This window comes from Panthera uncia, chromosome B4, assembly GCF_023721935.1.
Source record: "Panthera uncia isolate 11264 chromosome B4, Puncia_PCG_1.0, whole genome shotgun sequence".
Taxonomy (NCBI): Eukaryota; Metazoa; Chordata; class Mammalia; order Carnivora; family Felidae; genus Panthera; species Panthera uncia.
Genome location: NC_064809.1, coordinates 44,096,924 through 44,120,034, shown reverse-complemented (window position 1 = coordinate 44,120,034; position 23,111 = coordinate 44,096,924). Strand labels below are relative to the sequence as shown.

The window sequence follows — 23,111 nt, the reverse complement described above, 5'->3', positions numbered from 1 at the left end:
AACTGAAGCTTTCTGAAGTTTGGCTGACCAAACACCTCTTCACTTAAGCCAGCTTAAAAAACCAGAACACAGCCCAAGGTAGAATGTGGACACTTAATGTAGAAGAAAAGAAACAACATTTAAAAGGATCTCTTCAGTTCATTCACCACTGAAGACACACACACACACACACACACACACACACACACACACGATCTACCAACATATAAACACCACAGGAAAACTATTTCATAGCTCTAATATGTACACATTACCTTTTCAGACCAGACCAGGGAGATGCTCCTAGAAACAGCTTGTTAACAGCCCCTCACATTGCTGTTTAACAATCCGTTTATAGCCCATCAGAAAGCCAGCCCTCCAAGGAGATATATTTTACATCTATATGTAAGGTTTTCTTGCCACAAGGCTGGGTTTTGTGCAATCTTTCACTCTATAAGCTAGAAAACAGATTATACCGTAATTTCTGTGACTTATGATCCTGTGAGCATGCACACGAGCGTGTACGCAGAGTCACAAGAACAAACGCTTAGAATAAAAGCGGAATGATGCCCAAGGAAGCATAAGCCATACCACACAGTCATGACTAGAACTAAAAATAGCATCTAAAGGCATGGTGTCTGCGACCCTCTCACTGTTCTCCTTAGCACAGGCTCATTCTAACCTCCAGTGCGCGTTCTTGCACATGGGCCTTCAATAATTTTATCTGGGACCTCTCCCTGACCCAAAGAAGCTACTTGCTAGGCTTTGGAGTGTGGAGCCATCTTTAAATGCACTTCAATTATAATGCCATAAATGCACACACATGAAAACAAAGAATGAATGCGAACTTACGAAATTTTCCTCCAGAGCCTAACATTTGTGCCCTGGGGACACCAGGACCAGCTGAGAGACTGCCTTTCTGGCAACTGGTATACCAGAAACTCAGAAGTGCCAAGCATGGCCAACTGCCCAATAGGCAGCCAGCTGGACAACACTTGCCTCACCCTGCTTGGGGAAGTGTGCGGCCAGAACTTCCCCAAAGTAGCATAATCTTGTCAACACGGGCCCCACAAGGATTAAGAGAAGAGAGCCCTAATACGAGACCCCACGGAGAATCACAGACACCAATCCGGGAGCCAAGCCTGTGAAGTGAATTCTTTCCAATAATCCACTTGGCATTGAGTCCGGCAGTCCAGAAACAGGAGCGCCAAGGTAGAGTGACTGGATTTGCCCTGGCCTCTGCGGGCCATCCTAAAATGGACCCGACCGAATAAGAAAGTGGATGTGTTGTGAACTTACTTTCGCCTGTAACCTAGATATAACTGAAGCAAGAGGCAAGAGGACTGTCTTCTCATTCACCCACACCTCCTCCTCCATGGTAAACCTTCAAATACCACAACTGAAATGGAAATGTACACAGAAGCATCTTTCCCTTAAATCAGACTGCTCAACACGAGAGCTAACCACAAAAGCACACATAGGCATTCCCCATGGTTTACAGAAGCTCCATTTGGCTATTTTACCAAATTTTTTGAGACAGAAGAGTTCTCAGAAGAGCTAACTCAAAGTAACGGTGACTTCTGCCCTTGGGGCCACCTCTTCCCTCTCTGCAGGAATAACTAGGCCTTTCAGCGGGTCTGCATGGCTCTAGACCTTGTTTCCTTCTTGCAGTTTTAGGGTTCTTTTCCCTCTGAGGTCTTGTCCCACAGATCTCCCCTTGCACCCAAAAGACGATCAAGAAATATCCTGCCATTGATATCAGGGCCCCCTGGTTCAATTTCCTGAGGTAGGTAGTGTAGAAGAGCCAAAGTACCGGGAAGGGTGGGAGTAAGTAAGACGGATATTCTAATAGGTGCCCCACTTGAGATGTATCTGAATGCCCGGGTCCCTTTGCCCATCTCCCCGCCTATCTTGGCAACACAAAGATGATAAGATCATCACTCTGGCCTTCCTGTGCCCTCCAACATCCCCACTGGATTCCACTGTGTTCAAAAGCTACATCTGACCTACAGGGGGCTTCTGTCTGCAGAGAAATGGACCATCGCCACCCAGCTCACAGTCAAAGGCATAAAGTCTCAGAGACACAAAAAAGTGCAATGCAAAATTCAGAAAGTGAGCCTCTGTGTCTCTGGTTTTCTGAAGGTAAAGACTCTTTTTTATTTTAAATAATTTTTTAATGTTTACTTATTTCTGAGAGAGAGAGAGAGCGAGCAGGGGAGGGGCAGAGAGAGGGACAGAGGATCTCAAGCGGAGTTCCATGAGCTGACAGCTGAGAGCCTGATGTGGGGCTCGAACTCATGAACCGTGAGATCATGACCTGAGGCGAAGTCAGACACTTAACCAACGGAGCCACCCAACCCAGGTGCCCTGGGAGGGTAAAAACTCTTACCTTTTCGACTCATAAGGTCTCTCCTTCCACTTCATCCTAAAGTATTCAAGTCAGCAGACTAAGGGAAGGACTAAATGGCACAAAGTCAAATAAAGAGCTAGCAGTTTTCCAGGGGATCTGGGATGTAGTCAGCCACCTTGGGTCATTCAGCCCTCCTGGCCAGGGGGAAGAGGACACCTCCAGACCAAGGACCTATGTCACTCATATTTCAGTCCCAAATGACAGCTCTCCCCACCTCGTTCACCTCACTTCGAACACAGACCACATCAAAGGCACCAAGTGAGAGGGACTCCTGACCTGCTGTCCCCACCCATCACTGGCCATTAATGTCAAGACCCACGAGTGAGGAGAGCCATGGGTCTCAACAGTGCAAAGTACCAGTCATGTGACCTCATGACACAGATCTGAAACCTCCCACATCTCAGGTCAAAAGGAGGACACAGCGACTACAAAATGCACCAGGGGTCCAATCCTTCCGATTTTCCATCTCCCAAAACGAGGGTGTACCAACTATGTGTCAGGAAGCTGGGCACAAGGACACACACAGGCCCAGAGGAAAGAGAATCCACTTCTGTCCCCTTGGGGGCCCCACCTGTGATCACAAGTCTGTCTATACGTGAAAAGACACAGCTAGACCATATGGTGAGTCACAAGACTCTCTTATGTGGTTCTCCTCTGGCAGGAGACTCTGATTCGATGGTCAAGGACACTGTGGGAAAGACAAATGGTCTTGAAGCAACAGTGAATAATGAAGGAACTAAGGTGGAGAAAAGTCCCCTTCCCTTGGCTGAGCTCCTCAGAACAATCCAGAAAAGAGCTCAGCAAAGTCCCACCCACCTTTCTATCAAGTCTCTGTGACATTCCCTCTTGCCCACCCCAGTGCAGATGTATTGATCTGAGTGTTAATTAGTAGGCTTTGGATGACACAAACTCTAAATTGTCCCTTGACCTGGATTCTCCATCAGGGAGCCCAGCGCTGCTCTGGCCACACCTGTGGCCAGGCGGGCAGATCTGAGCCCTCTCCTTTCTTTCCCATCTCCCAACGCTGTCACCAGGGCCACACCCAGACCCACACTTTCACTAGGGGACAAGGAAAGGTGTTAGAGAAATGGGTAACTTCAGAGACAAACAGGCTGTTCTTTGGGGCTTCATTTTTTTTTTTTTTTTTTTAATTACCAGGCTGATTTGTATCTGCAGCTCCTTTCTTCCAGGAAATAGTTTAGAGTCAGCATCTCATCTTTGGTTACTGCTTCCTCACATACAGGGGATGTCAGTGGAGCAGGGGTTACTGCCTGTTACACAGATAAGTCTCCAGAAAGATAAAGTTACATGGCCCGTCATAACCCACTGGGGAGGGGACAAGGCAGCTGAGAAGAAAATATCCAGCTTTCACTTGTGTTTTCCAAGGAAGAGTGCAGAGGAACGGTTTCTTTCCAAACCTATGCTCTTTTTCCAATAGCCCGAAAGCACCCACGCCCGCCGCGTGGGGTCAGCAGACGAGGAGCCAACATTCTCCCCACTGTGCCTCAAAAAGGGTCATTCATTTCATCTTGTCATGGAACGTGGACACGCAGAGGAAAACTCAGGAAAGCATTTCAAGTCCACGGCAAAGAGAACAAAGCTGCTGAAAACAGATACGTCGGTCCCTGAACATCTAAAAACAAAGGCTCCCTCATGGCCCAAAGTAACAAATTTGGCTTTCTCAGACTCTTCTGTATAAACTTCCACCAAGAGCCATATATACTCCCGGCTCTTGAAACTGGAAATTCACCACCCCTCAGCAAACAGTGTCTGCTCTGTGGTCAGACAGACGTGGAACTGCCTGTTCAACAAAAGCAGACTAAAGAACCGATGCCCTCGTTCAAGTCTCACCCCAGCCGCAAATAATAAGCAACTGTGTGAACCAGCGGATCCCTGAGTAGGTTCAAATACTTGAGTGCTGAGTAATAATGCTAGTTAGAGTCACTGCACAGTACTTCCAGGCTTAGGGTTTTTTTTTTTTTTCCTTTTCTTTTTATCTTTGAAACTTATTCAGAACCGTACTAGCCATTCCCTCAAAACTTTACTGGAAGATGCCAAAGGCCTTGGTTATTATCATGTAACCGCAGCTGGCTCATCTGTCCTATTGTCAAGGCTTGCATTCAATTAAAGTTAAACTATGAGCTTTGCTCAACCAGGACTGAGTGACCCCAGCCCTAGGAGAAACCAGTGGGACAGCGGCAAGGACGCTTGCTGGGAGTCGGCCAACTGGGGAGACCTAGATCTTTGGTTCTGGAAGGTGCCACCTACCAGCCACGTGAGCAAACCGTCAACATCTCTGGCCGCTGCACCAACTGTATCACGTAGGCACGCTCTAGAAAATCTCTAGCTCCTTCCAGATCTAGATATTGTGGAGGATACATAAAGGGAGAGAGAACTACCTTTTTTTTTTCTTTAACAAAGTAAGTTGCTGCATTATGAAATTGACATATCCCAAGAGACAGGTATCTTTATTACCACTTCAGATGAGTTCACAGGTTGAAGATGAAGATTAATAAATTCAAGTTCAAGGACCAGGATTCACACTCCTGTCGGTCCACTCCCGTGTCCATGGTCTTCCCCGAGAAGGGCTCGGCGGTAAGGCAATGACTGGCCCCTCTTCCCAGCAACTTACAATCCTCTTAAGGGAAATCGACTTTATAGATGAGAACCAAAGAACACCAGACAGAATAAAATGCGAATCAAAATCTGAAGTAGAGGTGACTGGAACTACACTGTGGCGACACTTACATCATTGTGCACACTCACCCTTAGTGCTCGTGCTGGCGGGGTGATGCGTCCTTTTCAGGTCATTCAGGAAATGAGATCGTTTTCCGTATGTCTGACTCCCACACACAAAGGGAAAATACCCCCAAGGAGTACACAGGTCTGGTGAGCATACAGATTTATTAGATAGCTCCTTCCTGTCTTCACTGGGGACTAACATATTTTTCGTAAGTCATTCATCCAGATAACTGAAGCGTAGCCTTTTAAAACTTCACATTATTTTTATGCCAAACATTTTTGTTGGATAGCTTTCCAAAATGCATTACATTTTCTCACTTCCTAAATCTCATAACTTAAAGCTTGTCTTTAACTTGGAAGTCATAATTATGATCATTAATATCATCAGTCATTGTGGGGTGCCATACAAATGGGTTTAACTCTATAGGAGTCCTTGTGATAAAGCTTCACTTTCTGAATTCTTGTCTGCTCTGTATCACTTTTCCCCAGCCAGTGTTAGAGGGACATGGCCCGAGGACAGAACACCTGATTCTGATTCTGACTCTGGCTCTGGCTCAGGTACAATGCACAATGTGATCTCAGGCATGCTATTTAAATGCCAAAGGACTCAGGGGTGCCTGGGTGGCTGAGTCGGTTAACCGTACGACTTTGGCTCAGATCATGATCTCACAGTTGGTGGGTTCAAGCCCCATGTCAGGCTCTGTGCTGACAGCTCGGAGCCTGGAGCCTGCTTCGGATTCTGTGTCTCCCTCTCTCTCTGCCTCTCCCCTGCTTGTGCTCTGTCTCAATAAAATATTAATAAGTTAATAAATAAATGCCAACGGACTCAGTTTCCTCATCTGTTTCATGAGAAATTTGGCTTGGGCGATCTTAGATTCCTTCTTATTACCTCCACACAATCTCTCTCTCTGCTTCCTTCCCCACATCTGCTCTGTAGACAGGCTTTGTTAGAGCCATTCAAATCCAAAATGTTGTGAAGTCAGATGGCCAAAATCCTCTCTTCACTCAAGTAAAATAAACCAGGCCAGTGTGGTCAGGCTATCAGGAAAGAGGGAGGGGGAAAAAAAAGATGATTCCTTTGGTGGTAGACGATAATCAGGGAATATCTGAAAAGATCTCAAACAGATTCCCAGAAATCATACAGTATTGAGGATGTACATGAGGGATGGGTTAAAGAAAAATTTTACGTTGATCGATAGTGTAAAGAGTTTCAAGGGAGGGAAAAAAAAAAAAAAGCCGTGGAAGGAAAAGAGACTGACCAGAGAGTAACGCAGACAAAGGCATCCAACCCAGAGGCTGGACAGGATGAGAGGACACCGCACAGCCTGTCACCCACATTCAGGTGAAATTAGGTGCCAGGGGAAAGAAGAAAAAGGCAGAGAGGGAAAAGAAAGGTTTCTGACAACATAAAGGGCCCAAAATGAAACCCGTCGAAAGACAAAACATCGCTAGCGAATACCAGAGATTGGAATAAAAATGGAAGATCTGGACATTGATTCGAAGATGGTTTGCACAGTGTGGCCATCTAGCTCTCCCCACCGTGAGAGGAACAGTGAGGAGAAATCCACCTTCAGGGGAACCCAGAATGGGAAGGGAACTTGGAGCCTCATAAACATCTCTGCAGCCTCATTCCTGCCCTTCATCCCAGCTCATGGGAGCCTCCACCATCACTCGTCACTCTCGATTTCCTACTTCTCTTCATAAAGATGGCCGCACCCAAGAACAGTCATGGAAAATGCTTTGGAACTATAGGCCCTAGCTTTACCACCTATGGCAGGTGAGCTCTTGGACCAATCCATGGCTTAAACACTCCGGGCTTCAGAATCTTTCAGAATCTCTCTCCTCGAGAGAGTTGTGAAGAGTAAGCAAAATAATGTAGGTAAAGCCCTTAGCACACAGACCAGCACACAGGGGTATTCCATACACGACGTTGGTGGTGGTGGTGATGAAGGAGGAGGAAGGGGAGAAAAGGTAGGAGCAATGACCACTAAAACAGCTGACAGACACCTTTAATCACAGAACTGGGAAAGCTCCAAAATGCAAGTGTTCCCCAGTTTTCCATAAGCATTAATCCACAGGACCCAGACGCAGCCATGCTCATCTGGGAATCCACACTTACCAAACTCGGGCTAATGCCTTCCTCACTCAACACCCCCACCATCCTCCCACAGTCTGAAAATTCCAGCTCATTTAGACCAAGACCAGATGAACTGTACATTTTCACCACCTCAGAAGAAAGGCTTATCAGGCAAATGATATATTTGTGGTACCATTTCGACACTGAAAGAACAGTTTCGAGCACACAGCAGCACTCATTTCTAACCAACAGGTGATGTGGAACACACGTCATTTTTGCCTATTCGCTGGGGCTCATCCTGAGACGCCCCAGTGAACAACGCTTTATCAGTCTGGTTCCTGTACGTTGAGAAATAAATAAGAATGTGTTTTCTGCTCAATGGGCCATAATCCCAACTTCTTGCTAATTCAGCCTACTCTTCCACTCCCCAAATACTAGGTGTGGCGGGGATTAGTTTTTCAGCGGGGCCCCTTTTGGCCTGGGAACCCTGAGTGTACTCACATTCATTCTCGGCAACAAATACACACAGAGATTGGTTTCTGACACACGTCTAACAACGAATACAGCAGGGCCAGACTCTGCCTGAAAACGAACACCAGCACTTTTGCTAAAGTCACATTCACAGAGAAAAATATGCCATTTGTAAACCCCCACACCCTAGGGGGCTTCATTTAACACTGCGCTGCTTAGCTGGGAGAACCACACCAAAGGGCAACTTTTCACAGTTGGTAATGAAATGAAACGGCTCTTCCCGTTCGTCCCAATAACCCCGTGCCTCCTTGCCCCTCTACCTTCCTTGGCGTGAGTGCACGCAGCTCAACTTAGATTTACAGAATTCCTTTGGGTTCTCTGGTAGCCACATCAGGGGTACCTCTTCCCTTGACTGACCTATGTGAAGGAAGGAAGCTACTTTTCTAGGACCAACTGCCATGCTTTTAGCTCATACTGTGTGAAACAGGAAGCTTACTACACCTCAACTGAGGTATAAGTTTGGCCACCCCTAGATAAAAGAGCCTATGGCCCACCCAAGGTTTCCTCAGAAAAGGGCGCTTTTCATAACAGGCCCAGTTCCCTCAGCCCAGCACAGAAGTACCAGACTTCTCACACACTGTAAAAAAAAAAAAAAAAAAAAAAAGAAAAAAAAGTGTTCCTGCATTCCATGCGTCCCATCTTTGGGCATACATCCAAAGGGCTTAAAGCAGGATCTCGAGGGGCGCCTGGGTGGCTCAGTCGGTTAAGCGGCCGACTTCGGCTCAGGTCACGATCTCACTGTCCGTGGGTTTGAGCCCCGCGTCGGGCTCTGTGCTGACTGCTCAGAGCCTGGAGCCTGTTTCAGATTCTGTGTCTCCCTCTCTCTCTGACCCTCCCCCGTTCATGCTCTGTCTCTCTCTGTCTCAAAAATAAATAAATGTTAAAAAAAAAAAAAATTTTTAAAGCAGGATCTCGAAGACATAACTGCACATCTAAGTTCATTGCAGCTGGATTCACAACAGCCAGGAGACAGAAGCAACTGAAATCTCCATCAGCGGGTGAGCGGGTAAAGGAAATGTGGCATACACATAAAATGGAATATTACGCAGCCTTAAAACAAGAAGGAAATCCCGTGCCCGCTACGGTACGACGTGGATGAGCCTCAAAGACATTACCTGCTATGGTACAACGTGGATGAGCCTCAAAGACATTACGATAAGCAAAATGACAGTCTAGGATTCCACTTCCACAGAGCACTGAAGTAGTCGAAATCATAGAAACAGAAAACAGAAAGGTGGTTACCAAGGGCTGGGAGGAGGGGAGAGGGATGCAGTGTTTAGTTCGTGTTTAGTGGGTACAGAGTTTCCGAGCCGCGAGACGAAAAAGTTCCAGAGATCTGTTGCACAACCATGCGAATATACTTAGCACTACTGAACTGGACGCTTAAACACGGGTAAGACAGTAAACGGAACATCGTGCGTGTCTTACAATTAAAAAAAAACAAAAGTTGGTGCTGCAAACAGTGGTGCAAATACAAGTCTGTCAAGTCCCTCTTCCCTGATCCCCTACTCCTACTCCTTCCTCTTCTCACGTCTAACAATACACCCTCTGGGCCCAGGGCTTCCCCCCCACACACATCTTCCTTGGCACATACCTCCGTGCCCTCATACCAGCTGGCTTGGGATTAAAATGGACCAAGCTAGGAAGTGCTGGAGAGAGTGCAGCCTATTGTATCGAATGTCCTTGGCCTTTTATAGGGATGCATCACGAACCCAGCAAATGCAGGGCAGGGGCCTGAGAACACGGCCTGCGCTGCTCTCAACCTGGCTCGGTCACCAATTCGCCAAAGCCAAGCCACTGTGTTCTCTGGAGCCCCTCCCTATGAAAATAAGAGGCTGGCCCAGGTGATCTCTAAGGTCTTCCAGCTCTGAAAGCCTGAACGTTCCCCGATTCAACTGTCCGAGAGACTGGGGGAAACTTAGAAGCCTGCGAATCTGAGCCTAACGTGATTCTAAGGTAATTCTTCAGGCCCTTTTATGATCTTTTACTCAATTCCTTTGTTTAGACACAAACGTTTTTGTTTAACTTTACCAAAATGATAAAAATAGTATTATTATACCAAAATTCTACTGATAATCATTTTTGGACCGACACCCAGAGAGTGTCGTAGGCCTCCCCGAGAGAGCAGTGTGGCTCTATTAAATACTTGACGCAAGCTAATGGATGCAGGTGTTAAGTCAGCCTTTGGTACACAGGGACAAACAGAAGAAAGGGCAATGACCTCCTCCCATGCCTCACTTCAAATCAGCAAACATTACTGAGAAACATGTCTATGCCAGGTGCCAAGCTAGGTAGCAGGATACAAAGACAATCATCGCTAAACACAAGGAGCTCAGAGTCCAGTAGGGGAAATCTGGACTCACTCACTCTATCTATCTGTCTATCTATCTATCCATCCATCCATCCATCCATCCATCCAAGTTGTAGCAAAAAAAAAAAAAAAAAGAAAAAAGATTTCTTTCTGCCAAGAAAGCCAACCATATTGGAGAGTAGAGACAAGTAGGGAGGGCAGTGAAAAGGGGAAGAGGAAGTTATACCACTAGTTTTGGTAACCTGGATGGCCCTCACGACTAAAACAGCCTACCAAGACATGAAGGACTATGTCTGCTGCGCCATAACCACGTTCCACAGCAAGCTGGCTGAACTTAACACTGAACAGGTGATTTGAAGGTGAAGGCTGATGATGGAAAAGACAGCCTCTTCCTTCCTTCGTCCCATGACCGGCGCAGTCAGCCACACAATCCTCTGAAAAAAAGTTATTTGACTTTTTATATAGTTGGTTGCCCCATCCTTACATTTGAACAATCCCAAGGATCAGGAAGGGAAGCATTTAAACTCTTGGACTAGAGTGTCACTCCACGCATGGGGCAGCTCGGTGCAGGGAAACAGTGTGGGCTCCACGACAGTCTGGGTGACCTTGGGCTAGTCAACCTGTCTTCTCCTGTACAATGCGCATCTGAAAGTCACCTCCCTACGTGACGGAAAGATGCCTATAAAACGCCAAAGAAATATAAAAGTGCTTTATCAGGCATCCAAGGTCACCCACTGCCACATAAGTGATACATACGAAGGTGTCGCTGATTGACTGATTCAAAAACTTTCACCTTAGAAATTGCACCCAAATGGTACACTGGTCTTTTCTAGCAGAACAGACACTGCTCAGAAGTAAACTAAGCACTTCCCTCCGTGGCTGCCTCTGTGTGCCATCGCACCAGCTGCCGAGTTTACCGCTTGCTGACCAGCTGCTTGTAAGGAACAGGAGCAAGGGAGGAAGGTTTCAGGAGTGGAGTGGACGAGTAAGGGAAATCTCTCCACCTAGAGCCACGTTTCCGTGTCACATGTCTTCAATCCATCAGAATCATCAGGTCATCCTTGACAGCTTCTGACATTCCTTCTTTGCTCCACAGAAAAGTTTATTGTTTACTGGGCTCTAAAAGCAATCCCGGTACTTGCTTGCGGGTTACCAGCAAACATTTTTTATTATGCAGTCACTGTACCACATCCCAAGGACTAAATGAAACACTGCACACATCACCAGAACATTTTCAGATGACCCGGAATAATCCCCAGGCCTTGATCTGCAACACTTATTACTGGAACACAGCGAATTAAGCAAACTCCTTGGAAAAAATACACCTCACCTATGTGCACCTAAACATATGCACAGTCTCAGCAAACAGAACAGTCATACACTGGCTCCGTGAAGAACCATCCAAATAAAAGTGATACTTCATTACCAGTGGAGAACATTCAATCTAGCTCAATTACACGGAAATACAAAGTCACGAAAAGAGGCACCTAAAAAAAAAAAAGCAAACAAACAAACTGAGGGTAAGCAATAAGGGAAGAAATTTTTATGTCACATTTAAGACGGTATTTTGTCTGGGTTTGGGACCAGTTCTGCATGTCTGAGCAAGGAAAGGGGCTGTTGTACTCTTCCCACTGGAGTACAGCGGAACCAGCCACTCAGTAGGAGTTTTCTGATTTATGCACGAACATAAATCAGCCCATGAGAACGGTGGGGATATGCAGTCCCTTTAAAAGAAGTATCAAGAAAAGTCACAGAAAGGATAGCTTTTTGTTGCGGTCACCCGAAAATGAGGACCCCGTAGCTGGTCCGGTTTTCCTGATGCCAGAGTTACTGCCATCGAATTAAATACAATTTACTGATTTAATCCCTATTATGCAGTTCCCTCTGTTTGTGTTGTGAAGCGTCCAAACAGATGATCCATACCGTGTGCATTGTAGAATCTAATTCATACAGCAAAAGAAACTAGTTTTGAAGTATACAAGTAGCTTAAATTATTTACCGGGACACCCCCTTCACCACAGACATACGGATAACCCCAGGTATATACAAACACAAAAGTTCCACTGGGCATTCCTGTGAGGCAAAAACAAAGAAACCCAACCCACTTTTTAAGTTCACATTAGCCCTATCTTAAAATCCATGAAAATCTCACCTGATAAGAAACACTAAAATCTGAGTATGATTATGAAAACCTAGCAAGCAAATATAATAAAATACTGTTTCCTTTAAACAGACCCTAATGGAAAAGCCATGTTAAAACAGGAAAGGTTTCTCTAATTCCCCACAGATGAGGAAAACAGGTTATTTGTTCATTGTTTCTGCAGTGTCCACTCAATGAGCACATATTAAATGGCCCAAGCCAAAAACAAAACAAACTTCGGTGGCTTCAGCCTCGGGCAGAAGCAGAAGGCTCTTCCACCTGGGGGACGGATGGAATCGTGAAATAAATAAAGTGTTCAATAAATGCGGCGATGGGAAAAATAATTGGGGGAAATGGACAAATCATCTTGCCTCCTCACGGTGGCAAACTTTACAACTTTTTAGAAGCAACAAACCACAGCACCACCGGCTCTATAGATATCGATACATACACATGTACATATACTGGAACCAAACACCGTGTTTGCAAACATCCACCATCCTGCATTTACAATGCTGCAAAACACCACCAGAAAGCCGGGAGATTTCTACTCTCAGATACCCTCCCCGCACTGTCAAACAGGGAAGGTCACTTTGCCTGGTCACTCAGATAATGCATCACAGGAGTTTTCTACTTTGGGATTACTTAACTCTCCTATGCATCGGAGTACAATAACCACTCGGCAACTTTAATTACCTTGGTTTAAAAAAGAAAGAACGAAATTCATTGTGCAAATGCCCAGGAAAAGCTGACACCAGGGCTGTCTTTCCGACAGTGCTTGAAATTACAATCAGAGGAGGGGGGAAAAATCCAGTCTGATCTGACCCCGGGAGTCCTTTAAGGGGGAAAAAAAAAAGTTCTTCAGCTCCCGTTGGAGATGCAGTCACTTTTTTTTTTTTTTCCTAAGGAGACCACCCCTCCGGAACAAAAGTTACATTTCAGTCACATGTTGGCAGTAGGAGTAGGAGCAGGTTTGTTGTTGTTTTGTTTTTGTTTTTGTTTTTTTTACAAAAGCGCACTAATTACGGGAGTGTCTTACAGGTCTAGAGACCACTCGGGTTCCTCCTGCCCAATTGTGACGGGCATTTAATTGTCAAAAAGAAAGGGGGTGGGCTGGGGGGGGGGGGGGGGGGGCGGGGAGGGGGCTGGGGGGGGGGAGCAGCAAGGTTACACGAAAGGGTACAGCCGCCGCCGCGAGCTGCATCTCCTTCCCTGGCGCCCCAAATAATTCACTGCAACCGAGGCAACTGCAACAGCCCCCTCGGAAGAGCCCAGCACTACTGCCCCGGCCGGTGCAGCTCAAGGTTTCCGAGCACGCAGAGGGAGGGGGAGAAGATCTTTACCTTAATGCTACACTGAGCAGGAGTCTCAGACATGTCTCACAGCGAGAGAGATCAGGAAGTTCTCAGTTTTTTTCCACTTTCCTTTCCTCTCCCCAACCCAGAAGCGCTCCACGGCCAGCCGGACGCGGTCATTTAAGAAGTTTCTTGCAGCATCTCTCCCGGCAGCCGCCCCGGGGGTCTGCGAGCGCGCGGGGCGGGGCGGCCGGCGGAGTTGGGTGCGCGGGGCGGCGGGGGCGTGGGAGCCGGGCCCGAGCGCGGCGGCGGGGTCTGCAGGTCGCGGCGCGGCGCGGCGACCCGGGGCGCAGCCCGGCCGGCCTCCCGCTCTCTCCTCCCACCCGCGGCCGGCGCCCCCGCCCCCCGCCCTCCCGCCGCTCTCCCTCGCTCTCTCGAATGTTTTCCTTCCTGGAAGAGAGAAACTGAAAGGCAGAACTGAGAAAGCTCTTTGCTCATTGATCTTGAGAGTTTCAGTGCAGAAACTGACGTGAATTCCCAGCACTGAGCTCTGCCTCTTAAAGGAGCCACCAGGAAATAAAAGCTCGGGTTACAGCCCGGCATCGGGGAAATAAAAGCCGGGCGGGGGGAGGGGCGGCGGCGGAGGGAAGCCGGGGGAGCGGGGCCGCGCGAGGCCAGGGCCGCCAGCGGAGCGCGCGGCTCAGCCCCCCGCAGCGCGGCCCACGCGCGTCCGCGCAGCCGTGATCCCCTCTGCGGGCCGGGAGCCCGGCTGCCCGGGCGCGGCCGGGCAATCTCCAGGTCCGGGGAGACACGTTGGAAAAAAAACGTTACGCTGGGGCCCCAGAAACCACAAGACAGGTTTTGTGAAACGCCTCCCACCTTCCCCGCCTCGGTCTCTGAGCTACCCTGAAATGCACAAGGTCCCCCCCCCCCCGCCGCCCCGCTTCCCCGCGCCCCAGCAGAGACGCAGTGACAATAATCATGTATGAAGGGACATTCCGGTAAGGACGCGGAATCCAAAGGAGGAAATAAAACAATAGCCTTTGTTCTGCTTCTCGACCGCTGCCTCTTTAAGAGAATCCACCAGGAAATGGGAGATCGGGTTACAGCCTGCACACGGGGAAATGTGGGAGAGCGAGCGCCGGAGCGCGACGCCGCCGGAGACAAAGCCGGGCGGCCGCGCCGCAGACGCGGGGGGACTGCCGGGCGGGGGGGATTCCCCGCGAAGGTGGGCTCCCCGAAAAGAGCAGGCGCCGCGCGCGCGGGGGGGGGGGGGGGGTGGTGTCGGGGGCGGGGTGCGGCCGCCGCAGGCGCTTCCCCAACCGGGCACGCGTTCTGGGGAAGGGAAGGCTGCTGGGCAGTTATCAAAGGCGGTTGAGTTCCTTTTCCTGAGCGCCCCCCCCTTCCTGCCGTTTCGAAATCCGCTGTCCATTTAAAGAAATAGCGGCCGCTACCAACCGAAATAGGTGACTCGACTGCAAAGTTGACAGGACGTGTTCCCGAACATAATACCCCTCCCCGGGACCGCTTCTCTGAAACCGTCATTGGCCGGTTGGATGACCCTGAGATCCCGCCAGGGAAGGAATCTTTGGCTGGAAAAACAATCGTGGGGAAGCAAAATCCGGCGGGGCTGAGGGTTCTAGCCTTGAGCACATGTGGTCTGATCGCTCTCTTATTTTTATTGTCATTCGTAGTCTCTTAACATGCTCTGAAGTGTCCACTGCAAAACGCTGAGAACATAATTATGTGTTAAATTCCAAACCCCTGCTGATACATACATAGGAGTTTAATGTGTAGATGTGTATTATATTACCAACGTATAAACACGTATGTATAAGTATGTACCTAATTGTGTGTGTATTATATGTGTGTGTGTGTGTGTGTGTGTGTGTGTGTGTGTGTGTAAAACAGGACAGATTTCCCAGTTCCCCACCCTACAGATTTTTCCTACTCACTTGTCTTCAACTCTCCACATAATAAAATGTGTTCGGACCTCCTCACACATCAAAAGAACGTTCTGAACCAGAAGTGATTAAGGGGGTTGGGATGGAAGAGTCCTATTGCTGGAATGGTGGGAAAAATGGGTTTTTGTGTGCCTCCAGAGATCTCAGCAGTTTTTGTCACCTGGTAGTTCTATCGTCCCCAAGAGGGCTCATGTCCACACCAACTCCTCCACCTGCAGTCCACCCCATCCGACACCCTCCTTAGCTCCTTAGCGCCCCCCCCCATTATCTCTCTGCCTTTGATCCCTCTACTTATGTTGCAGACATTGACTCCGATTGCTGGATTAAATCCTATAAACCTCTGTATCACTTACCAATAAGATCTTTGGCAACTCTCAGCTTCTGTTAAAGGTGGGAAATAGTACCTATCTCATAAGAGTTCAAGCAAATATATACAAGGTACATAATTACCTGAGACTTGCTAAGTATTATATGTGCTCAATGTTAGCTACAATTATTTAACCTCAAGACTGAATTAATTCTCAACTTCCTTTCCTCCTTACCTTCTCCGAGTGACTCATAGAAGTAATTTGAATTAGAAAGTGTGTGATTCCAAAGCAAAACAATAGTTATGGAAAACTGTACGTTTAGACCAGAGGTTGGCAATCTCTTTCTGTAAAGGGCCAGACACAAAATATTTGAGGGTTTGTGTGCAAAGAAGTAGAATCGAGGACATTATGTAGATACTTCTATAACTAGAGAGAAAATAAATATCCACGTTTTTTATTGACAAAATGTAAGGTGTAATAATAATAATTGTAATCAAGTCTAATAATGAGAGGAATTGAATTTTTTTCGGGAGGGGGGGATTAACATTTTACTTAGTTGAACACCAGTTCAGAATTAGTGTTCTCTATCATCAAAACTAATTGTTTATCTATCTGTTAATGCTGATCTGTAATGAAATTTTACACATTTCATTTTTGAAAACATTTTCTCACCCAGATAGGTCCTGACAAATAATCCATGAATGTGTGGTTTTAGTCAAGCATATTCATTGCTTAGAACGCATTCATATAATTCTATTAGAATTCTATTAAGTTCTCTTGATATTTCCCCTTTAGCATGCCATTACATTGCAGATTAATCACATTCAATGGAAAATTAGGTGGAAGTGCCTCAGTTGCACAGTTAAGTGGGTTTTAAACACGGAAATTTAGTTTTCAGTTGCATCAAAATCCAAAAACCACTATTGGAATTGTAGTTTGGGGTCAGAAAAACGTAGCTGCTGTAAATGTGTGTTGGAATAGAAATATTGCTCTCATTTTCACTTTGGATAGCATGGGAAGTTGATAAAGCAGCTTGATATTATTCGTGATTGCAACAATGTTAGTCATGTCAAAATGATTTGACTGCAGTACAAACTTCACACGTTGCTCTGTTTTGCCTTGTAGTTTTAGGTTTGATTCATGAAAAACATCAAGTGTGTAGCAAAAGCTAATTTCCAAAGACATTCAGCTTTCAATAATCATGGTTGAGGGAAGGTTTCACTTATTTATTCCCGCTTATCAGTTGTTTCTCTATTCCTTGTTTCCTGAATTTTTGGCAAATTGGGCATTTTTTTTTTCATATTCCACTAAAATTCCTAGGTTGTCTTTGTAGCTTTTCTCCTTTATGTTAAATATAGCTGTCCTCTAAGAATTACAGTTTGCACCTTTAATTATAAGAGTTTATGTTCAAATAATAGTATTCTATTATCAGAATATGTAAGAAACTTACAACAGCATAATTCCATAATTATTCCATAATTATTCCATAATTCTCTCTCCCATCCCTTATGATACTGGCATATATTTTACTTCTATGTGTTATAAAACCCACATACGTTGTGGGGTAATATTTTGATATTTTAAAAATTGCAAATACATGTAAATAATGAAGGTACTAAAATATATGTTTCTTTTTAATTTGCCCAGATATTTGCCCTTTCTGATACTTCTTAATTTCTTCTTGCAGATATGGTATCATTTTTCTTTGGCCTCAAGAACTTTTGGCATTTCTTGTAATGCAGTTTGTTGGAGGTAAAGTCTCTCAGCTTTTGTCTGTGTGGGGATGTCTTTATTTCACATTCATTTTTGAAGGATAATTTGCAGTATATAAATTTTAGGTTGGCAGATTCTTTTTCCTTTTGGCACTTTAAAGATGTCATTCCACTTCTGTCTCCATTATTTTTGATTAGAAGTCATTTGTAGTTCAGATTCTAACTCCCCGTGTATAGTATCTTTTTTTTTCTCTAGCTGCTTTTAAGGTCTAAATTTGGTTTTCAAAAATTTGACTGTGATGTGCCTAAGTGTAGTTGTTTTTGTTTTTGTTTTTTTGTATTTATTCTTCTTGATGTTGGCAGAAATTCTTGGACTATAAGTTGATATCTTTCATCCGTCTTGGAAAAGTCTCATCTATTACCTGTCTGAATATTGTTTCTGCTCATGTTCTCTCTCCTCTCCTTTTATTACTCTACTGATACAAATATTAGACCACATGACCTTTTTTAGTTCTAAAGTAACTCTGATCTGTTACAATTTGGATACCTTCTATTTATCTTTTTATACATTTCTTTCCTCTTATTGTTTCCATTGTACTGTCAAGCCAGCCCATCTGATTAATTCCCACTGTTTTTTCACGTTTAGCATTTCCCTTTTTTTTATATTCTCCGTCACTTTTTTGAAGTTGCCCATATCTTCATGCATGGCTTCTATGTTTTCCTTTACGTCCTTCAGCATTTTTGTCATACTGTGACAATTCTAAAATCTGGGTTCTTTCCTGGTTCACTTCTGTTGATGTTTTCCTTTCTTGGCCATGGGTTATGTTTTCTTATTTGTGTCCGTGTCTTGATATGGTTTCCTGTGGGCCGGACATTTTATGTGAAAACACAGTAGACAAAGAATTAAATGATGTTTTCCTCCAAAAAGGGTTAATACCTTCTCCTATAATACCACCAGAATTGGAACTGAGTCTGTATGATGTGTAATTAAACTGACTTTGGGGTTTGTTATAATTTTTTAGTTTGATTCAATTCACCACTGGCTTCGAATATTTTGAAGGCAGGACTAGGACTTTTCCTACAAGCAAATGTTGATTTACAGCTGTTATTCTCCGCTTTGCTGCTCTGCTGGATATCTTCCTTAGCTTGAAGCCTTGGGAGAGGATCTCAGTTCTCTTCTGCTCCTACCCCCAAACTTTCTTAGCCAAAGGCCTGGAGTGCCAGGGGTCTCCTCTCAGCTCTTCTGCTCCTCTACAAGACTTTCCTAGGGGCACCTGGGTAGCTCAGTTGGTTGAGTGTCAGCTCAGGTCATGATCTTGCAGTTCGTGGGTTCAAGCCCTGCGTCGGGCTCTGTGCTGACAGCTCAGAGCCTGGAGCTTGCTTCGGATTCTGTGTCTCCCTCTCTCTCTGCCCCTCCCCAGCTTGTACTGTGTGTGTGTGTCTCTCTCTCCCCAAAACAAATAAACATAAAAAAAATTAAAAAGTCAAGAGAGATGAGACCCCAGAGGAATTTAAATGAACTAAATTTCAGAAAATGACAAGGATGAGAGGAAAGATCCATAGTGGTTCTCACTCCTTTCTGGAGCAAAGGGAAGAGAAATCCACCACAGATGATGGTAAGGAGAAATCAGCCTACCTTCTAACAAAGTTTGATGGGTGCTTCTAACAAAGCTGAAGTTGGGTGCTTAACTGACAACCACCCAGGCGCCCCTCTCTGACTTTTTTTAAAACTATAATTATGTAGATTATTTGGCTTGTATTGGGTGTTAGGGAGTGAATTGTGGCTCTTGTGACTCACGACATACAAACATGAAGAGGAACCTGAATGTCTAATCTTTATCCTCCAAAAGAGCGATGAGGATGGGCAAGGACTGGGTAAGAATGAACGATTAAGAATGTGTGGAAAAAGGGGCGCCTGGGTGGCTCAGTCGGCTGGGTGTCCGACTTTGGCTCAGGTCATGATCTCATGGTCCAGGAGTTGGAGCCCCGCGTTGGGCTCTGTGCTGACAGCTCAGAGCCTGGAGCCTGCTTCAGATTCTGTGTGTCCCTCTCTCTCTGCGCCTACCTCTCTCATGCTCTGTCTCTGTCTCTCTGTCTCTCTCTCTCAAAGATAAATAAGTGTTAAAATTAAAAAAAAGAATGTGTGGTAATGGATGGGGTGCCTGGGTGGGTCATGATCTCTTGAACGATTCTTGGGTTCAAGACCCACATCATGATCTCTTGAACGATTCTTGGGTTCAAGACCCGCATCTGGCTCTGTGCTGACAGCTCAGAGCCTGGAGCCTGCTTTGGATTCTGTGTCTCCCTCTCTCTCTGCCCCTCCCCCATTCTCACTCTGTCTCTTTCTCTCTCAAAAATAAATAAACATTAACAAAATTAGAAAAAAAAGAATGTGTGGAAGTGGATTGTTTAATTTAAAAACCAAAGCCATTATAGTATCATCTTTTTTTAATGAAAATAGCATTTTAAACAATATAACTATAGTAAGAAACACCATCCATGTATCTCTGTGAAACCAGAATTGCTTAACCTAAGAGGAGTCTGTTATAACTGGTGGGGTGGGAAAGAAGAAGAGAAATGTTTATGCGTATCCAAACAAGACATAGATTTTGAAATCTTAAGAATGACTGCCCTAAACTACATATTTCCTTTATTACATCAGCTGGGGTACAATCAGAAAAGCAGAATCATGGAGGAGGGGGCAGTGTGTGTGTGTGTGTGTGTGTGTGTGTGTATCTATATAGTGATCCTCCTTCTCTGATTGCATGGTGACTGATATAATAACGGAAATATATATATGACCGGCAGTCAGGTAGAGCAAACGGATATAAAGTGGGTGAAATTAAGAGCAAACTAGAATACAAAAACATGAGCCCATGAAGGTGGACCAAAACACATGACATTCATTGCCCCTGACCTTGACATAGGCTTGGGTATCCTACACCCAAGCTAGGGCCCTTTTTCATGCAACTACACACACACACACACACACACACACACACACACACACACACACCCTGGCCCAGAAGTTTCCGAAGATAAAGGAGGATCTTGGCAAAAGTTGATCAGTCATAGGCTCAGCTGCTGCCACACACCAATGAAGTGAGGCAACAGATGAATGACAACGTGTGGGATCTACAAAATGCGGCTTCATTTCTACCCAAATCACACAAGACGCTCCCATGGACCACCCTAACTGAAAACAGAGAGAGAAGTGAATTCTGGGAATGTAGGTAAACCCAAGTGTTCACATTACAAAGTCACCGCAGGGGCACCTGGGTGGTTCATTTGGTTGAGTGACTTTAACTCAGGTCACAATCTCATGGTTCGCGACTTTGAGCCCCACGTCGGTCTCTGCACTATCAGCACAGAGTTCTTGGAATTCTTGAATTCTCTCCTTTCTCTCTTCCCTACCCCTGCTCTCTCCCTCTCTCCACCCCCCCTTCAAAATAAATAAACATTTTTTTTAAGTTAGAAAAACAGCCACTGCAATAGTTTTCCCTAAGCCTTCTCTGACAGTTATATTTTTAGAATTGTTCAGTACTGTCACATCTTTTCCCATCTAACCTTCAAACTATTCTCTTCCATATGCCTTCTTTCTATGGTTTCCCCATCTTCGTTACTAACGCCACAATATTACCAACCTCCAACTTAACCTCAAAATAATTTTTGACCTGCTGCTCCCTTTTATGTCATGTATGCTCCCTGTTCCCAAATCTCTGTTTCATTCACAGATTCTCCTCATTTTCCCAGAAGCAGCAACTCTTCAGCTTGGGTTATTGCCACTTCCTTTCTTCCACCACCAAACGTCTATGGTTCATCCATAATCTACTGGGCATGTCTGCCCAAATCTCTTTGTTAGTTTCCCCTTATCTGCAGGGGATATAATTCCAAGACCCCAAAACCACAGGTAGTATTGAACCCCACATGTACTATGTTTTTTTTTTCCTATTCATACATATCTACTTCTGATAAAGTTTAATTTATAAATTAGGTGCAGTAAGAGAGTAACAACAACAATAATAAAATACAGCAATTACAATAATACACCATAATAAAAGTTATGTGAATATGGTCTTTCTCTCTCTCAAAATATCTTATTGTACTGTACCCATCCTTCCACTTGTGACGATGAGATGACAAAATGCCTACATGACGAGATGAAATAAGGTGAGTGACATGGGCGCTGTGAATTAGTGTTAGGCTACCATTTACCTTCTGGTGATAAGTCAGAGGGAGGATCATCTGCCTACAGACTACAGTTGACAGAGGGTGACTAAAACCATGGAAAGTGAAACCATGGAATAGGGGGGAACTACTGTACTTTCATTTCTGTCTTTCTGTCTTGTCCTATATTACTCAGAATTCTACCCACACACCTAAACTGTGAAACCGTTTGTTTTCTGTCAAGTTGTACCTGACACTCACGTCTTTCATAAATCCATCCTTCACTATATAAATGGAAGGTATCCACAAGTTAAGGAGTTGGAATGCTGGAACGGATGCATTATGTAAGAACTGTTCAGCCATCCCCTACTTATGACCTAGGAGGGTTCAGAAGACGTTTCCTTCATCAAGGCTTTAAGAAATGCATTGTTGAAGCAAACAACAACATCTGTGCACGGTTTTGTATTAGCCATTCTCTATAAGCCATTAATGCTCTCATTAAACTGGGTCCCTTGAATTCACTGGGGATAGTGGGACACTGGAATGACAGGCACCAAGTGACGTGACTTAACTATCTTAACTACCAGAAACAAGGGAAACATTGTAATAATGGACAGAGCTAAAGAGATAATCAGAATGGCTTGATCTTTGGCATTGGCTAATTCATTGTAATCTTCCTAGGATTGAAATATGTAGACACCCCACTAATGTCTTACTTGGCTTGTATGAACAAAAAAAGCTCCAGGCCTGGAGTAAAGACTTCTGACTTCAATCCAAGAGTAGATAGTCCTAGATCCTCCAATGATTCCCAGGCTTGATTCAATCTGGATAAGTTAGATGCAGAGCTCCTTAAATGAAGATGAGGCAAGTCTCCTTGAGGAACAACCCTGCTACATTGCCAAAATGTATACTGTAAATCTTCCACCTTCCCTTCCAAAGACATTGTGGCAACTTACCGGTATTATTGCATATTAAGGGAGGGGAAATAACCAGAATTTGGGGTATTACTCATTACTAGCTCTGAATTAATGATGATTCCTAGAACCCCAAATGTCACTGTGGTGTGACAGTCAGAGTAGGGCCTAAGAAGTCAGGGAATAAATGGAGTTTTGGCTTGAGCCCAACTCATAGTGGACCTAGTGGAAGTCCAAACCCACTCCACGATTATTTTCCAGTTCTGAAATGCAGAGTTTACATATTCCGCGAATGACAGAATCCCACATTGTTCCCCAAATTATGGAGTGAGGGCTTTATGGTAGAAAAAGCCAGGAGGAAGTCCCTAAAAGTCCTTTTACTTGCCAAAACGGTTAACCAAAGGCAACATAGCATTCTCAGAATAGTGTCACCACTAAGGTTTTGAAAATTGGACAAGTGGTGACTTCTAATACATTCCCATTTATTTCACCTATTTGGCCTGTGAAGAAAAGCTAGATTTGGGGGAATGCTGGTAGATTGTAGTGAATTTTGTCAGGTCA

At 45.2% G+C, this 23,111-nt stretch overlaps 2 protein-coding genes across 4 annotated transcripts in view; both read right to left on the bottom strand.

Moving 5' to 3' along the window:
* ETV6 (ETS variant transcription factor 6) overlaps positions 1–13,623 on the bottom strand; it is a 251,572-nt gene extending 237,949 nt beyond the window's left edge. For all 3 annotated transcript variants that reach the window (XM_049627090.1, XM_049627092.1, XM_049627091.1), the window contains exon 1: positions 13,534–13,623. In XM_049627090.1, the coding sequence (XP_049483047.1) occupies positions 13,534–13,566 (33 nt within the window). In that variant the 5' untranslated portion in view covers positions 13,567–13,623. The remainder of the gene's footprint in view (positions 1–13,533) is intronic.
* The window catches only part of LOC125919810 (translation initiation factor IF-2-like), a 34,149-nt gene extending 19,119 nt beyond the window's left edge, over positions 1–15,030 (bottom strand). The window contains exons 1-2 of the mRNA XM_049626664.1: positions 14,998–15,030; positions 36–14,820 (exon numbers count right to left, since the gene is read on the bottom strand). Of these exons, the coding sequence (XP_049482621.1) occupies positions 13,666–14,820; positions 14,998–15,030 (1,188 nt within the window). The 3' untranslated portion in view covers positions 36–13,665. The remainder of the gene's footprint in view (positions 1–35; positions 14,821–14,997) is intronic.
* Between the last annotated feature and the right edge of the window lie 8,081 nt (positions 15,031–23,111).